The 19,131-nt window shown below is 30.3% G+C and overlaps 1 protein-coding gene and 1 long non-coding RNA gene across 6 annotated transcripts in view; one reads left to right on the top strand and one right to left on the bottom strand.

Annotated features, from left to right (window-relative positions):
- LOC106689406 (probable E3 ubiquitin-protein ligase RNF144A) overlaps positions 1-19,131 on the top strand; it is an 88,626-nt gene that overhangs the window by 55,907 nt on the left and 13,588 nt on the right. For 4 of the 5 annotated variants that reach the window (XM_067053213.1, XM_067053212.1, XM_024358577.2 and 1 more), the window contains 2 exons: positions 11,520-11,666; positions 13,371-13,548. In XM_067053213.1, coding sequence (XP_066909314.1) covers positions 11,520-11,666; positions 13,371-13,548 — 325 coding nt within the window. Of the gene's footprint in view, positions 1-5,917; positions 6,149-11,519; positions 11,667-13,370; positions 13,549-19,131 lie in introns of those variants that run through there. The other variant, XM_024358581.2, reaches the window with a different exon arrangement.
- Positions 676-5,898, bottom strand: LOC136797234 (uncharacterized). Its single transcript, XR_010845078.1, has 3 exons — positions 5,679-5,898; positions 2,379-2,591; positions 676-758 (listed from the first exon to the last, which is right to left on the bottom strand). It is a non-coding gene; the product is annotated as an uncharacterized lncRNA (long non-coding RNA).

Below are 19,131 nucleotides of genomic sequence, written 5' to 3'. Positions count from 1 at the left end.
AGTTGACCGTAAAAATTGATATATAGGAAGATTGTCAGGGTTGCGGTCAATAGTGAAACAAAAATAGTTTACAACTATTTATTTTCCAACGTTTCGCCCCACTTTGCAGGGCTTCATCAGGGCTAAAAAGATACAAAATGAAACTATGATAAGATAAAATGATAGAAATAAAAATACAATGAAAAGAATAAAAAACAAGTAACAAAGGCAAGAGTAAAAGTTTCATATAAAAATACGTAAAATATAAAGTTAAAAAAGTACAGGAGATGTATATAAAACAAAATTTTCATTTTGTATCTTTTTAGCCCTGCAAAGTGGGGCGAAACGTTGGAAAATAAATAGTTGTAAACTATTTTTGTTTCACTATTGACCGCAACCCTGACCATCTTCTTATATATAATAGTTATTAACTATTTTTGTTTTCTCGTGACCGCAGCCCTGAACATATTCATAACTTATATTTCAATATATTTTTATTATTTTAATATAACATAAAATAAATAATTCGATCATAGAAAACTATTCAAATCATAAGACTAATTAAATTAATTCTAAATAACAATCGTATTATTTTATTTACTTTTTAAAAAATTTTACATTTTTTATTTATATAGATTCGAGGATTAATTCTATAACAAAAAAATAACATACAATATAAATCAAAAAGAGTCATAATACTTGATTACTTGTTATATTCATAACATATTCCTACTGCCGCTTCTAAATTGAATCATTTATTGATTTATTTCTTCCATCATCTGAAAAATCACTTTCACTTCAAATGTAAACTTATTTTATGTAATATCACTTTTATCACTTTTACTGTTTATCATAATCATATATTGAAACCAATGCCTCTCTCATTTGGTAAATAAAAGTGGACCTGGGCATGTATGTAATTGAACTACTTCTGTTTACATATATTTTTTTATTTATAAAAGAAAAGAAAGAGCATAAAACAAAACAATGAAATGTAAGAGAAAGAAAGAAAAATGGTTATAATAAATAAAATATAACTTAATAAATAAGCTTTAACTATAATTCTTGTGAGTACAAAGAATAAGATAAAGAAAAAATAAAATAACAGATGTTTTTTTAATACCTAAAATGAAAATATCACCTTAAATAGTGTTAAGCCTGTTAACGAGCTTAGTAATAGATATTATTGAATCCTTATTTTTATGTATCATCTTTTATTCTCATTATTATATTAATTCACTAATTGTAAATTTCCAGCGTTATTTTTCACTTCAAAATCCTTTCTGTTATTTTTTTTATTATTATATTTTTTATTTTTTGGTAATATTTATTTTGTTTTCGTTTTAGTAGTTGTTAATTAAACTAATAATTGTATCACTTGAGATCAATTCATATTGTACTTATCTAGCTTAAAAATTGTATAGCCTCCACAACGCCCTAAACAGTCTAAACTGTAATATTTACATTTCACTTATGTCGTATCATTTTTATGTGTTATTTTGGCACCGACTGATAGATGTTGACTTCTGGGCCCTGTTTCATAATGAAAGGTAATAGTATTAGTGCAAAATACAAGTACAGAAACAACGCGATAATAACACTAATGCTTATTTTTTTCATAATAGAGATGACTATTAGTGATATTACAGGAATTAAAAAGTACTAAAGTACAAGTTACTATTGTACAAGTCTGTGTGATTGTATTAAGTTAATAGTATTAGTTTGTACTTTATTATGAAACAGGGCCCAGGTCGGACCATATTGGATGTAATTTTTAAATGAATAAAATAAAAAAATAAAATCAAATCTGAGGATTGAAAAAAGAAATTGTGCACAATACTAATAGATTATCTATTAGAACAAGTTGGAATAATAACTTATTTGAAAAATTGGATGACTGGGATAAATGAATCCTGGATAAGAAACGTATTGCGTTAGAGGTTTTTCTTCTCCTTTTCTTTAAATACTTGATAAATGGTTCTAATATCATCTTACTAATTTTGGCCTAGACTTGCCTGAACTTTTTTTCTTACAAAGGCTGTTGAAAGTAAATACGAAAAAAATTGTCAAAGGAATTTACCTCTTCATAACGGAAAAAAATGACGTTCAAGGATTTCGAGATTTAAAAATTAATAAAGTTATTATAAAATTGATGAGGTGGAAAACATTGATATGAGCTATTCCAGAAACGTTGTAGAGACAAAATGCTATTTTCGTGAGAATTACCCGTTCATAAGTTTTTATAAAATGAAGAATATTTTGTGGTAGGTGAAAATACAGTTAACTACTTCAAGCATTTTTCCTGAATTCTCTGATCGTTGGATCTAATTTTTTTATTAAATTTGTAACGCAAACCTAGATCTTATAAAGAGAAAAAATTGAAGATTTACTTCAACCACTAAAAATTGTTCCGATCGTTGGCTTCTTCATTCCGTCTACAGCTGTTGTGTAAATTCTTATCTGTTCCACATTCCAGCTCATTTGCCATCACTGACAGGGTTAATTATGAAAAAGTCTATTTTGTCATACTTCCTTCGTGGTAAACAAGTTGCAACTGTTGTGAAACTTCTTATCATAAACGGATTAGTACCCAAGGACTATTCTCTGGTTTCCTGCATGAAAGTGAGTAATTCCTTCAAGTTCGATGGGGTAGTTGCTGAATTTTTCCATTTTCTAATTAGGGTGTATAAAAAAATGGCCGTTTTGTCAAATTCAAGATTTCAAAGGACTGTAAATATTTTAATCCTATTTAATACTTAATAATCCCTTTAGAACATTCTCTAAGCTTGTTTAATCCTATTCGGCTTCTTTAAAAAAATCCTCAGTTTAGTTTTAGTTCTAACATGACAGTGCCGAAATTATCGTAATTTTAAGGCATTACTGGAAAAAAAATTCACAGCCGCTGAAGCAACTCGTGAAATTATTAAATATGGAGGGGAAGGTGTCCTTGACACACGACAGCGACAGGGAGATACGACGTTAGAAAGGCCCTTCTCCGGGCGATCATTAATAGATATTGATGAGATTCTGCTAGAAGCTGTTGGATCGAAACCGTCCACAAATACTCGCGAACTTTCCAGGGAGTGTGGTGTGTCTAAGGATACTGTTAGTCGCCATCTACTCTCCATGAAGAAGGTGAAAAAGAGCAGTAGACTGGTCCCTCACGAACTTACTCCTCAGCAATTGCTTCCCGTCGAATTAACGAAAAGTTGAAAGAACTTCATGAGTTCGAACTCCTCCCTCATCCACCATATAGTCCAGACCTCGCACCATCGGATTACTACTTGTTTCGGTCCATGGCCCATTTCCTTCAAGGGAAAAAATTTGATAATTTTGCTGAAGTTGAAATTGCGGTCCAAGAGTTCTTTGACAGCCATCTCAAAGAATGGAATCGACGTGGGATCGAGCAATTGGGTAATGACGGCGAATAAAAATGGACTATACTTTGAGTATTAATTGTCTTTTATATCAAAGAAATAATAATAAAGTTGAAAAACGACCATTTTTTTCATAGGCCCCATTAATAACCAATTAATGCTAGAACTATAGACAGAAGTAGGTAAAGTAATTATTATATGATTGCCTCGAAACTTCAAATGATGAGAAGGCTAAAAGAACCTCTAGATGGTCAGTTTGTTTGACAGTCGCCATTCTAAAACCAGAATGAGGAGATCACACTATCAGTCCGATTGACACTTGTTGTAAAAGCTATTTGGAACAGTAAGGATCTTGTACAATGTCTTTTTCGATTCTTAATAAACAGATACCCTTTATTAAGGGACTCATACACGGCCAGTCGGAAAGATCGTAAAAGAGTGGACATTCAGATTCATCGTGCTGGGGGTAACTAATGGATTACCGAAAACATTTTGAAATCTCGTCATTCGCTCATGTCGTTTCACTTTATTCTTGGAGGCCAATGTCAAAATAATAGCTCAACATGCTTTCTGTTTACTACGAATCGAAATAGACATTTTACAAGATTTTCACTGTTCGATATCTTATGAGTAAGCCTCAGTCGGGTATTAGTAATTCTAGTCAGTCAGGTTTTCGAATGATTACTGTCACCCCAACTGACCATGCGGGGGTCTCTTTACAGACGAAATAAAACCAACAATTAGGTCACTAGCTGTAGATTTTTTTTTTGTTCATTCAGAAAATTACATCAATATGATCCGATCAGACATAAATGAAATTTATTAGTCACAATTTTGACTATTAGGGCGTTGTGGAGGCTGCTACGATTTATAAGCTAGAACAGTACAATATGAATTAATCTCTAGCGATAAAACTAATAACTCAACTAACAAATATTAAAATCAAAATAATAATAATAAAAATATATACTTCAATAATAATAAAAATATTTTATAGAACTTATGAAGTGAATAATTAGTGAATTAATGGGGTGTATACAAAAAAAATGACTGTTTTTCAACCAAATATTTGTATTATTATTTCTTCGACATAAAAAACAGTTAATACTCAAAGTATAGTCGATTATTATATACCGTCGTTAGCCATCTGCTAGCCAGTTGCTCGATTCTAGGCTGATACCATTGTTTGGAATGACTGTAAAAGAACTCGGACCGTAATTTCAACTTCCGCAAAATTATCAAATATTTTCCCTTGGAATGATCAAAGATTTTTCCAATAAAATGGGCCATGGATTGAAACAAATAATAATCCCATGGTGAAAGGTCTGAACTGTAAGGTGGATCAGGCAGGAGATCGAATCAACCAAGTTCTTTAAACAATTTTTCTTTGGTTCGACGGGAAGTGATTGTTGAGGAGTAAGTTCGTAAGGGACCAGTTTACTGCTTTTTTTTCCAGTAATGCCTCCAGTAAAATTACGATAATTTCGTAGGTCACTGTCATGTTTCTTCTTTGAAACAAATAACTGAACCGAGGCTTTTTTCGAAGAAGTGAATGGGATTAAACAAGCTTAGAGAATATTCCAAAGTGATTATTAAGTATTGGTAAGTATTAAATAGGATTAAAATATTTATAGTTCTTTGAAATCATGAATTTGACAAAACGTTATTTTTTTTATTCACCCAATTAATAATAATGAGATAATGAATTCATAATAAGTATAAAATGAACTTTAAAATAAAAATATAAAATATGTAATAAATATAATATACTACATACAATACTAAATACAATATAAGTCAGAAAGTAACCAGTTAATTTTTTTTTTTAGTTTTATTTATGATTGATATATTTATCAGTTCTTCTGGTAAACGATTGGTACCATATAGTTAGAAGTACGTTTACCAAATCTGTTGTTATCGAGTGGATCAATAAATTTAGTTTTTTTTTTAACATTTTTTTAAAAATATTTTTTCTATTCTGAAAACATTACTTTTCATAAATTTTAGGATAGTTTTGTAATAGTAAAGTAATTAAGGTGGTAAAGTGGCAATAATTTTCAAATTTATTACTGCGCTGCGTTCTCAATGTTCAAGATATGTTGTACAATTATTTTTTTTTTTTAATATTTATTTATTGCTGTTTACAACTGTACATTATAATACATTTAGTAAATTTGATCTCGGTAAAATTGGAGTGTTACAGGCGTGTAGAGAAACTACCCATTGGCAGAACTCCAATGACGTTTTGGTACAATTAAGAAATTTCTTTTACACCGTTCTTTTTTATTTTATTTTTTATTTATAGTAGATAGCGTTACTTACCAAACCAAAAATTTAGCTCTTATAATTCATTTTGTGCATTCATTAGAATCCAAATTGATTTAATATTTCAAACTGCTACTCGTCGTTTGGTGGTAAGATTTCAAACTGCTGCTTTTCGAGTAGTGGCAAATATAATAATTTGATAAACGTTATTATTTCTATTTTCATTTTGTATTATTTTATTTTGGCCGTTCTTTCTATAAAGGTTATACATGCTACAGCTGTACATTCAGTCAACATTTTTATATGATGTTTAATAACATAAATAAATAACATTACTCAAATCCGAATACCAAATTCATTTTCCATTACTGATATGTCGTCAAAGGTCATATTGTTTAACATGATAAAAGCTATACATACGAGCCGTGCGTAGGACTTCATCGTGAGACCATTCTTCGTGAATAGAAATGATACACTTGCTACCTTGGGGATAATTCACTCTACTAATGGCAGTCTAAATTTTGAAGGTAAAAAATTTATATTAGTATGCAAAAATGCAAAACGTAACATTTGTATGTATTATTGTTATATAGTTCGAAGTCGTAAGGCAATGACTGGAAAAACTCCGAAAATTTTGCACATCTTTCAGCTTGTTCTAATTGTGGAGTTAGCAACAAAACTACTTCATTTATTGCATTAATGAACTGGATTAAATTTAATATTAATTTTTTCTCCTAACTGGTCTCTATAGACTAAATGTTTTTTAGACACAGTTTCTCGTAATGTACAAAACGGCCTAAAATGGGGCCTCCAGATTATAGATAGGACCCTTCAACTTCAGGGTATCAACAGAATTAAATAACACATTGTTTAATGTCATTAATTATTTAAAATTTGAAAAGTGAAAAAACATTTTCTTTATTTATAAAAGATTTTATTGCATAAATATAAAATAAACAATAATTAATATTAAATTACCGATTCAATATATTGATTGTTTGAGAGTGGTTTATTTTATTACTAACAAACTAATTTTATTAACTTCCAACGTTTCGGACCTTAGGCCATTTTTAAGGAGGCAACCTTAATCATTGATGTCATAATTCATTAAGTCATAATGTCATAATTGTCTTTTTTTTGCAGGCTAATTGCCCATGTCTTATATAAACCACAAAATTTCAATACAAAAACAATTTTTGTGGTATAGTTTGTGTTTTGAAATTATAAAGTTTATATAAGACGAGGGAAATTAGCCTACAAAAAAGACAATTTAATAAATTATGACATCAGGGGTTAAGATTGCCTCCTTGAAAATGGCCCAAGGGCTGAAACGTTGGAGGTTTTTAAAATAAAAAGTTGAGATAAGTGGATTATTGAAGTTTGTGTGTAATTACTATATTACTTTGGGATACCCTCTTATACAATACATTTTTCTTGCTACTAATTACATTTCAACTGTGAACTAATTACAAAAAAGTACTGAAATAAAATAAAATACCATCATTGAATAAAATAAAATTTACATCATAGATCAATTTTTACAGTGAAACATACTTGATTCTCTCATGTATATATCGAAGAGTTGTTGCTTTTGTAAAATTCCATATTTCTGCGTTTAATGAGTGTGGCCAATATTTGGAGATATTATGGATCAATGTATTCCATATTGTACGTTGTCTATTCTTAGTTCTGAGTGCATTTTAGTTATTCTATTACAAGAAGGGGGCGACGGTAGCAGCGTGGCAACGCCCCTTCTACCAACTCAAAGGTTGTAAGTTTGAGCCCGGCCCTACCCGGGATTTTTTCTCAACCTTAAAATTATACAAAACTCACTCACAGCCTCCCCCGGGCATTTGTGAGGCCCGTTAGTCAATACACTCACAAAAATAGGCGTGGGAGTGACGAACCCACCCTAAGAAAAAACCACGTCAAAAAACTTTCGATGCATTTCATTAATGCATTTAAGCTTCGTTACCAATCTTCCCTCTACGCCACAACCCCTGATGAAGACCTGAAACTCAGGTCGAAACGTCGGCATAAAATAAATAAATATGGTTTTGTTTATTTATGTTGTTCTTTGCTGACCGCACCCCCCGACAAACTTCTTCAAGCATTTCATTAATATATCGCGCGAGGCCTTGGACCTTCACGGTCTGTCGCGTCAATAATAATAAATCCAATATGTATTATTAACAATCTCAGGTATTTGTTTTGGAATAGTTGTAGTTTTTCAAAATTTATTTTTTTGGAATTTTGATGATTAATTTCATCTGCTGTTGTTCGATTCCATTTTATATCAAGAAGCATCCGATTCTGCTGAGTGCAGCGTGATAAAAATTTGGGTCGCCATGTTTTCTTATCTCTCTCTTACAACTTGTTTATTAATATCAACTTTTCCTATCCTGTGAGATAGCTCTTGTTCTAGTTTTCCATTTCTGTTGGAATCGCTTCTAGATAAAGGCATCTTCATAAAAGGCTCCATCTATACTTATATAACTCTATCTCTATAGGTCACCTGGATTAGTTCTCGTTTTCTTTCTTGTTACAGGACCTTACTTTTCTTAGTGTCAGTGTCCATGTTTTCTTTAATTTTTTTTTTTTAATATTACTTAATAATGATATTATGATTATAATCATGGGCGTTGGTGGGATTTCATCAAGGTGGGAGTATACCTCACTCCATTACACACAAATATATATTCCATTCAGTAAAAGAAAGATATATAATTCCACATTCCAAGAAATACCCCCACCATTTTATTGCTACTTCATAAAATTCGTTCATTACTTTTGGAACTTTTATTAGCTATAATCACAATAAATCATTGAAAATCGAGCATAAACTTAATTATTGTACATAAATACATACAATACACACAATAAATACAAAAATATAGGAGGTAATGAAGAGGTTTGCTATGACAGCATCAGCCAGGGCTGGTAAAAATACTAACCATCTCTTTTACGATGGTTGCCTTCTTTAATATATTTTCAACAAACACTCTGAGATTATTAAAATGGCAAACTAGAAGTTGTAATACGAAGAATGGAATCTAAAAAAGATTCTTTTTTATTCGTTTCCTCGATTATTTTTAGAGATAAGTATTAGACGAATAATAGCGCTCATTGAATCTTACCTTTTTTTACCGAAGAATCGGCGTATATTCATCTTGTCCCTTCAAAGGTGTGTGTTTGTGATCTTGTGATCCGTGAAGATGCCAACTAAACAATGTTACCTTCTTAATTACAGCATGTTTCCTGAAAAAAATTATTTATCAAATAAGTTCACTATTTTCTTTCCTTGGTTCACAAAAATCTAGCCGTGGGACCCCCCCCCCCTTTCTGCTCCCCTCTACCTACGCCCATGATATTAATTTAATAAATAATAAATAATTGTTGAAGTAAAGTGTTAATAACAGCACTAGTAAAATTTGTAGCTATTTTATTTACAATTGTTCACAACACTATTTGTTGTCTTTCCTAGGAAACTTCGAATAATGTAGTCAAAATTCAATGCGCTAGCTAACCTATTTTCAATTGATAGCACTTCATTTTTCTCTTTAAATATCGTACCTCCCTGGAAGAAGTTGATAAATGTAGTTAATTAGGTAACGAGTTTTTAAGTTCTTTACGGTTGGTACGAAGCTATAAATAACATGCATATTTATAAATTTGATTACACTGTCAGAGTATGATTGATAAACAGCGGAGTAATAGTGAAAGCTTTCGCAGCCACTATGATCGAGTAGACTACCTTTTGTTGTCGTACTATCAGCATTTCTTTAAACTTCGCTCTGTCAAACTCCCGCTTAAGCACATGATATTATTTATTATAGATTACATATTATACATTTCTAATTTACATAATTGATCACTTTTCTACTGTCTACTTGCTAAATCACTGTTTTAAAACGAACAATGCTTTATATTTAATACAATGTTAATATACCTACAATAACCAGAGATAATAATAATAATAGTAATAATTGGGGAGTGGGTAGCTCAGTAGTAAGGGACTGTGCTATTAACTCCAAGGACCCGGGTCCGGCTCTAGTAGATAATTATTGTTTGTTTCACTTTAGTCACGAGTCAGCCCTGTGAGTTAGGGAGCCTTCTGTGGTCCACTCAGCTTCATGAAATGGATACCCTTAATTGGGTAAAAATCATGCAGTTGAGCGTGATTCTGACCAAATCACCTCCTTGTACAAGCATTGGTTCACTAAATAGTACTTCCTTACAAAGTTCTGCAGCCCTTACCCTTTATGGGTCCCAGTGGTACAGATTTAATTTGTCTAATTTAATATCAACAATAGTCGGAATATCACTTTTCTTAACTTGAAAATGCTCGAATAATTCTTTTAGTTCAATGCCAATCTATTATCTCAAATAACACATAGGCATATTGTATTTTTTCGATAGATTTTTCAGTCCTTCTCATAAAAATACAAACAAATAAATAAATAATATATGAATGAAATATGGTCCGGGTGTGGTCAAATAAAACTCAAATAGTATACCCATTTACTATTTGAGTTTTATTTGACCGCACCCGGACCATACTTCATTCATTGATACTCACGGTCAATCAGCAATCTTCCAATAAATAATATAATTTACTTCTTTCAAAATGTAATACAAGTATGAAAGTATCCTTGAATACAGATATATTTTTTTATTTTATAGTTGTTAAACAGAAAGTAGATTTTAAGATTTTATATCTGAACTTTCCTTCTTTAGGACAAGAAAAATATTATATGGACTGATAATACTATGGATGCTATATTTTTTTTTAAATATTGGCTTATAATTAGTAGACCATATGAAATGAAATTATTTGTATAAAGATGATATGGGTGAGGGTTAAGAAAGGTACTCAATTAATAGAAAAAAATATTTCTTAGTAATAAATAAATAGTTTTTGATGTCACTTGTACACCTTTATTGACCATCACCTTCATTATCTTCCTACAGTTCTAAAAATATTAGTTATTGAATTTTTCTATAATCATTCTGTTGTTTATAGAGGTTTACCATTTTTATTTTTGTTACCTTGAGTTTTTTCTTCTCATTTAAATCAGACATGACAGTGAATGTTATTAATATTTAAAGTAATAAAATGTAATACAAATTACTGACTTGTTTCTCTCATGACTCGTTATCTATATCTGGTCCACTTGAAGATGCGTGTAATATTTTTAATTGTTTGTATAACTGTTGTGTAATATTTTTAATTACTATTTTAATTGTTGTAATATTATATTTATGATATTGTTTTTAAATTTTAGCATCTCATTAAAAACTGATTAATTCATTATATATAATATTAAAATTATAAAAAGGAATATATTTTCCAATCAAAGAATACCTTATTCACTATTCCAGCTTATTTTACATTTGAAAGAATAAAAAAAAAACTCTAAATCCTTATCTTTTCAGAGCTGACAATGTGATTTTGAAATATACTTTCATTTCATTAGTTTACAAATGAAATACTCTAAGAAGAAAATTAAAGTTTTGAGATATTTGATGATATAAAATATTTTTTTTTTTAATGTTATGGAAATAATAATATTACTGTTTTAATGCAGATTTTATATTGATAAATTCTTTGGAGTTCAATCTTTTTGACATTTTAGACTGGAAAAACCAAATGACTGAAAACTAGAAAATTTTGACTTTATGTATTTCACTTGTAAGCCGACAATTTCTTTTGGCATAAAAATATGATTGTTTCTTTATATACTTTGAATTTTTTATCCTTTATTCATTCATTACTATCCTCTTATGTTTCTTGTCAAAGATTCTCTTCAAAATTATAACTATTTTGTACCCCTACTTTACTATTATTTTCTTTCTCTTATTGATTGTTTCCTAATTGCTAATTGTTCTTATTAACAGAGGCGTGGAGGGAGGGTGAGATGAGGAGCGGGGGGGAGACGCCCCCCCCTGAGCGGGCCGGCCTGGTGAAGTCATGGTACGGCTACGGGGCCCTAGCTGAGGAGGAGGAGTCCACTGCTTCTGCATCTCCTGCGCAACAGGCCAAAGGTAATTAGAATATATTTAATAATTCACTCATACGTTTCTTCTATTATTTTAAGCTCCTAAATTTATTCAAGTGATAGGTATTAATTTGTTTAGTTGTATTTTAATAAATTAGGTAATAGTTGGGTACATAAACAAGCAGGAGCCATCTTTCATTGAAAACTTTCTTTTGGAAATACATCTACAAAATATTTCAAGTTGTATCAGTATTTTCCAAATAAAACTAAGGCCATTATTCATCCTGCTCTTTGTCATGGCTCAGGGTCTTGGACAACATCCTGAGCTGAGGATAACTCCTCATATTTCACTGAAAGGTTTTGCGCTGAATTCATGGGGTATTTATGAAAACAATCAGGAGCTGTACAATTTGTGTAATACCTCCAGTTTCATCAACACTAAAATTTTCAGATTGACATCTCATTTCACTAGAATGGCTGACAAAGTGTCTCCTAAGAGAATTCTGACCTAGCTCCTTTTTAGTCGTCACAGAGTGAGGAAGGCTGCATAGAGTGAGGCTGCAGTGGGCATTTTGTGATGCCAATGATAATAAAGTGTATTTGAATGCCCGAAACTTGATGTTGGTGGTACAGAAAAGGGATGCGTGGTAATTGCTACCTGAGGGAAAAAAAAAATTTTGAAAAACTCAAGATAAAATACTCTGTTCATGTATCTCAGAAAGAAAGTTTTGACTAGGTTTGTAATTATTATCTCTTGAATCAAGAAAGAGGTTGAAAGACTAGTCTCCAGCTTCTTAACTAATTATGTTGATAATTCATTTTTTTTTTTAATTTATGGCTTCAAAATTTCTATCAAACGCCAATAGACATGTCATCAACAAATATATGTATATGTAGTTGACCGTAAAAATTGATATATAGGAAGATGGTCAGGGTTGCGGTCACAAGTGAAATGAAAATAGTTTACAACTATTTTATTTTCCAACGTTTCGCCCCACTTTGTAGGGCTTCATCAGGGCTGTCCAAATGAATAAGATGAACAGACCCAGGTCATACTAGCTGTGTACTAGTAACTCAATACAGTTGATTAACCGCTCGCAGTTTGTTTTTCAAGTCTCTCTCTTATTTTATTAGAACAAATATTTTTGTTGCTACTGTAATTCAGTTTTTGTAGCATTAGTAGAAGTCTGCTACCAACCCATTTTGGTAAGCACTCAAAGGTTTGAGTGTTTGAAGCCTTTCCTTTAGATTCCTGTGTTCCTTTAATGGAAACATTTTGCAGGCTTTTCCAAAATGTCCTTTTATTAAATCAAACATGAGACAAATCTTGAGTCCTGCTTAGAAGCCTCCACCTTGAGAGATGCCAGAATCAGTTACTTGAAACAGACTTAGTGCACTACTTTACTATCAGGTTTTTTACATAGGTTTCTATTTCTATTTATTGTTATTGTACTATTTACCTTAAATATTATTTTATTTACGATTATCCTAATGAATTATTAATGTTTTAAGCAAAAATCTCCTCCAAATTTAAATTATTTATTTATGAATTAGTCCTAGAATACTACATATTTATAACTTATTTGTGGCTTTATCACTAGAATAGAGCCATATAATTACCAATGACATAATATAGGATTTCAGAAATATCAAGAACAACGTTTAAATCTGTTTAACATTTAGAAGACACAATAAAATTATATTTTGTTTATTATTATTATTTTGTTTTAACTTGACAATATTTGTGCAGATCGGATCAAATGGCGATCAAGCTTGGCTCTTGGGTCAATCCTCAGCCGCTGGTCAAGGTCGAGGATAGACCTCGGCAGTACCGAAGGCATGAGGAAGTGCCATACAGTACTGACCCTATCCCAAGAACCAATGAAACCTGTAAACAGGCTCAGGCATGGCAACTTTGTTTGTTCAAGGTAAGCTAGATCAATTAGATACAATAATTTCATAATTGGGCATGATTTTTTTTTTTTTTTTTCATGGAGCTTTAAAAACATGTTTGTGTTTGATTTCTTTTTTGTATTTTTTTTCTTTCTACTACATATCAATAGGTATAAATTGTAGAATACTAGTGGCTTCTCAATCGAAATGCTGCTCATGAAACATCTTTCATGTGTAGCTTGGCAAATAATGTACTAATTATTTCTTCAAACTATTATATACGTATAGATATATAATAATGTTTTCTGAGCCTCTTTGACAGCACTTCCTTATCAATCCAAAGTAATATACTACTGTAAATTATCATTTGATATTTTCATCATAAATGGGGATGTAGGAAAAGGTGGGTAGTCATTCGACCACTGATAAAGCTTTAATCCACAACATGGTGCTCACAACTTAGGAAATGTACTCCAGTAAATTCTTCTAGTGAATTACTGAGAGCAGACGATGTGATTAGTCCAATCCACTATGCTAAAACAGAATCAGAAATGCTTCTACCTTGTGTCAAATGACAATTTTCCATAGAGTGTATCAATGTTTGCTTCATTGCAAAACAGGTGTACCTAGACTATTTAGGGTCTGGAACAACTTATTTTTGAGTCCCTTTTTTCCAAAAAAAAATTTAAATAATGTTATTGTCTTATAAACAAAATGTATGTAATTTTTTTTAATAAATTGTTCATTTGAAGAAAAAATAAGCATCTGGAAATTTTATGTATTTTAATCTTTTATGGATAGTATTTTTGTACCAAGGTTTTGAGAAAAATTAAAAAAAAAAAACCTTAAAACTGCTCCTCCACCCTCTCCCTATTGATGGGGAATTCTGGTGTATTGTTCAGGATACACCAATAAACAGCAGTACCAAAATTCAGAACATGAGGATTTATTTTTCCTAGTAGCCAAATTTTTGGTCTTTGTTGTCTCGACTACATAAATGCTTGTATTGAATAAACAGGAAATTTCCGCAACCAAAGATTCACTCAAAAAGCTACCCATAATTCTGAAATGACATATATTCTTTTGACTTACATAACGTTTTTATTTTACATATTTTGTAAGTCTTTTATGATTATAATTTTTTATAGTTGTATACATAAATCTTTAGATATGAGCATGATGATGGCCTGCAGTTGTGGCCAAAACATCAGTATGCATTAAATTTAAGTTTATACTTATCAGTATGTTTTCTTTGTCTATCTACAACACTCCCCCCACCTACCTTATTGAAATAAGTTGATGGATGGTTCCAATTTTGTGAGTCAATGTTAACAACCTTTCTGATTATCTAATTTGAATGGGTTTCAAATTAATTTTTACATATCAATTGGACCTTAGTCTCAATTTTAAAATATAGATTAAATTTAAGACTTTTTTTTGTATATTTTGTTAAAATGAATTAAATATCATTGACACAGATTTATTTTTTCTTCATTTTTGTTAACCTATAATTAATAATCAGGTGTTAAGTATAACCCAACACAGATATGACAGTAGATAGAGTGGTTATTCCTTATAATAATAAAATTTGATACATACGACTAACTTGTGTTTTATTGGATAATTATATTGTTATTTACTAGGCTCATTATCAATATTATTGACACAAATTTATTTTTGTTAACCTATAATAAGTAATCAGGTGTTATAAGTATAATCCAGCATTAATTATCATACAATTATGTTTATGTTATTATTAGTTTCTTTTAATTTACTTTAATAATATTTATTTCAAGTAAATTACATGATGCATATTTTCTTGAATATGAATTTCACAGGAATTGCTTATTTTTATTGTTTTATTATAGTTTGTGAGATGATTATAGTTCAAGAGTAAATACTTTTTATCAGGCCTAGAATGTGAAATTTGTTTAAGAAAAATTTAAGAATCCATGAACTCGGTAAGCTTAAAGTAACAAATTTTTTACATGATTTAGAAACATTCATTGCACATTTTCATTCAATAAACAGAAATTGAAGAAAATATTAAACTGTTTCACTCCATTTAATGCATTAATGTTTTTGTTTTTTTGTAATTTAAGTGTTAAAAGAAATTAATGCCATTCTCTTATCGACCTCATAACTGTTTGATTAATTATCTTTTCCAATGATTCAAAATTAATTATAACATCCGCTAAAGTTGTTCACTTGTAGATGATCTCTATTCCTTCATTAATTTTGTGATTTGTCTTTATCCAGAAATAACTTGGTTTATTCTTTAATAATAGGTGTGATGTTTGTGTTAATAGTTTTATGAATACATATGCACTTTCTGTTTTCTATTTGTGATAACAATGGAAAGATTGTCTATTAGTTATTTGATGTGTTACATGAGATATAATATGGTGGAATATATTTCTGATTAAGAAAAAATGAAAAACCATTAAATAAGCAATAAATAAATAAATAAAAAATTTTTAATATAACAATGAATGTCTATAAAATATATAAATAATCCAAAACAAATCTGATTTATTTTCAAATAAACTGATAATAAAGTTTTTAGACACTTTCTTCTTTTCTGGAATACTATGTTGGAAGTATTCTAGTAATAATTAGTTATTAGCAAGGGGGCCGTATAGATAGTAAATAGCAGCATAATATTAAATATATAACATAATAACAACATATTAAATTTTGATTAGTTTCTAAATTTTAATGATTGTCAGTACTTGGAATAGTTTTACCTCTAATAAAAAAATTTCACTTCATTTTAATCATAAAATGATTAAAAAGAAGTGGATTTATTGTCATAACTATCTAAAAAAAAAAACTATCTAAAAACAAGTAATAGGATTTTATGAGGTATAAAATTTTTTGTTCATGTATATAATATTATATTTTATTTTCAAACAATTATGGTGTATCCAATTAATATCGAGTCTTTAACTATCTTAGCATGGAGTAAATACAAAACTAGACTGATAACAGAATTCAATTTTTAAAATAATTCTGGAAAAAGACATGTAGGGAGGTTAGTTTGAGAAAAGTGCATTTTTTTTAAATAAAATTTTTAATTATATTAAGAATGAGGTGTAGATAGTTGACCGTAGATTAATGATTGGAGAAGTTTGTCAGGGGATGCGGTCAGCAAAGAACAACATAAATAAATATGGTTTTGTTTATTTATGTTGTTCTTTGCTGACCGCACCCCCCCCCCTGACAAACTTCTCCAATCTTTAATTATATTAGTTTATGAGCAATTGGATTCAACAATTTGTATAATTCAGATGTCATATACAATTACAAATATTTTTATTTTAATATAAATTTAGACTTCAATATTTAAATGATCACTTTTCAGAAATATGTGGTGTGTTATTTTCTCATTATTGGAGTGATGTTTGCTACAACATTAATTATTTATGTTAATTATAATGGTGAGATTTTGGAAAATTATATTGAAAATCTTTTAAAACATTGAGCGTCGAAAGCTGTTTCGATTATGAATTTTGAATTTCTTAAGGTCATCAATTTGTTTATAGCTTTATTTAAATGAATGATTGTGGTTTCAAGTGTTTGATTTTAATTTTCATTCAATCAGTATTTTTTTTTTTTTTTAACTAAAGGTTAAAGTAAGTAATTTGTTTTAATGTAAGGGATTGCATTACTTATTTTAGTACTAAGTGTCCACAATCTAGGAATTTATAACAGTTATTAGGTTATGATATTTTAATGAACTATGTAATAAATAAAGGAAAATAATTGAGATTTGTTATAGAAGAATTTTTGTCACACTAAATTAAAGCTTTTAACATAATTTAAGCAATTTTTTCAAACAAATACATGTAAATGAAGTACAATTAGATTTGAAACACTTGTATAAACGAGTAACAGTGACAAAACATGTTAGTTATTACTCTTCGTTGAAGATTTATGCATCATCATACTTCTAAAAATAGTCAAGAGGCTGAGATGAATTAGGGTAGTTTGTTAATGAGTACAGAATGGATGGCTACCTGAGTCGTAATCATTTCTTATTATACACCACAAAAGAGACCCATCTAGTTATTAAAATTTTCTAATGAGCTTTTAAACTTGGCCAGCTGGCTTAGTTCCAATGACAATTAAGCTGTAATAGTAAATTTATTCAGCATGTTGAATCAGAGGAAATATAGTTCAAACAAAAAACAGTAAGTCTTAGCTTCTAGAATTACAAAAACTTTTAATTCACTCAACAACTTATATCATCAAATTAATAACTTTCTGGCAAATTTTTACATTGCTTTTAAGTACTAAAATTATTTGTGTATGTTGATATACGATTTATATGTCATAAGAATGATGGTTGGGAATCTAGTAAAGTTCTAAGTCATTACAAAAGTCTTGGTGTATAAATTATTTGCTGACATTAAAGTCTCCATTTTAAGCTGTGGCTCTGATGTAAATAATGTATGTATCGTTATTTACTTTTACTAATTCATTATTTAATTATGTTAACTAACTGTCTCTGCCTTTCATTATGTTCTTAAAATTTCACCAAAAATTTAGGTGAAATAAATTATCATTTGTGGACTTCTGAATAAGTACAGGAACAAAACTAAGAGGCAGTAGCCGAGAAAATTTTTGTGGTGCATAAAGTGTCATGCACCTTGGTTCAGGGGGTTCTCTTCAACATGGGCCTAGATCGAAGGTGTTCTCTACTTAAATCTGTTTCCAGATGGCTGGGATATTGACTCTGAGCTTTACTGTGAATAACTTGAAAAAGTAAAGTGTTGACGCTTAATATTATTTATCTCTAAGGGATATGTTAGAGAAGATGGTTTTGGGCCATTCATAGTCGAGCAAGTTAAAGGGTCCACTTTGACTGGCTCGTAACTGCAGTGGCACAGATTCGAATCAAGCCAGTGGGGGAATTTTATTTCTGTGCTGGTCCCACTAAAATGAAAACTTACCCCCCCCCCCCACTATGGTTAGAGTAGGATGGTAATCTGTAGATAACCCCCTTCCGTATGTCAGAAATGACTAGGAAGGGGTCATAAAAAAAAAAGTTGGTTCCCTCTGTTGTAAATGCAACAGAGAGCTTGAAATACCAGCACATGTGCTGTGGAAATGGCCCAGAAACTCCCTCCTCATAACACTTACCACAGGGTAAAGCATTAGTTGATGAAGCTCCTTACAAAAAAAGATTTTTCCTGCTTTGACGACATCTAATGTAATCAACATGACACGCTGATATTGTTGCTTTCCCTAAGACAGATAAGTCAGCATTTATTCTGGATTCCACAGTGAAATATGAAAGTAATGGCCTTGACCAAGCAAATAGAGTAGAAAAGGAAAAGAAAGAAATACATGATAAATGTGTCCTTTTCCTTGAGGAAAAGTTCCATGAGGGCTTCTGGAAAAGAGATTTTCAGAGAGGCCTCTGGTTTGGAGCTCGCAGAACTATACCCAGCACAATAGCGAGCTTCATAGAGGTTAATAATAAAGCTGTTGAGAAAATGGCAGAGAATTTAATCCTGAATTCCCTGTGAATCATCCACCATCACAAAGGATGGTAATAGATGAGAAAGGTGATGCTAGTAGAAAACATGCATATATTTTTAAAAGTACTACTT

This window comes from Halyomorpha halys, unplaced genomic scaffold (assembly GCF_000696795.3).
Source record: "Halyomorpha halys isolate HHAL.00 unplaced genomic scaffold, Hhal_1.1 Scaffold1351.1, whole genome shotgun sequence".
Lineage (NCBI taxonomy): Eukaryota > Metazoa > Arthropoda > Insecta > Hemiptera > Pentatomidae > Halyomorpha > Halyomorpha halys.
This window is presented reverse-complemented; position numbering and strand designations above follow the sequence as displayed.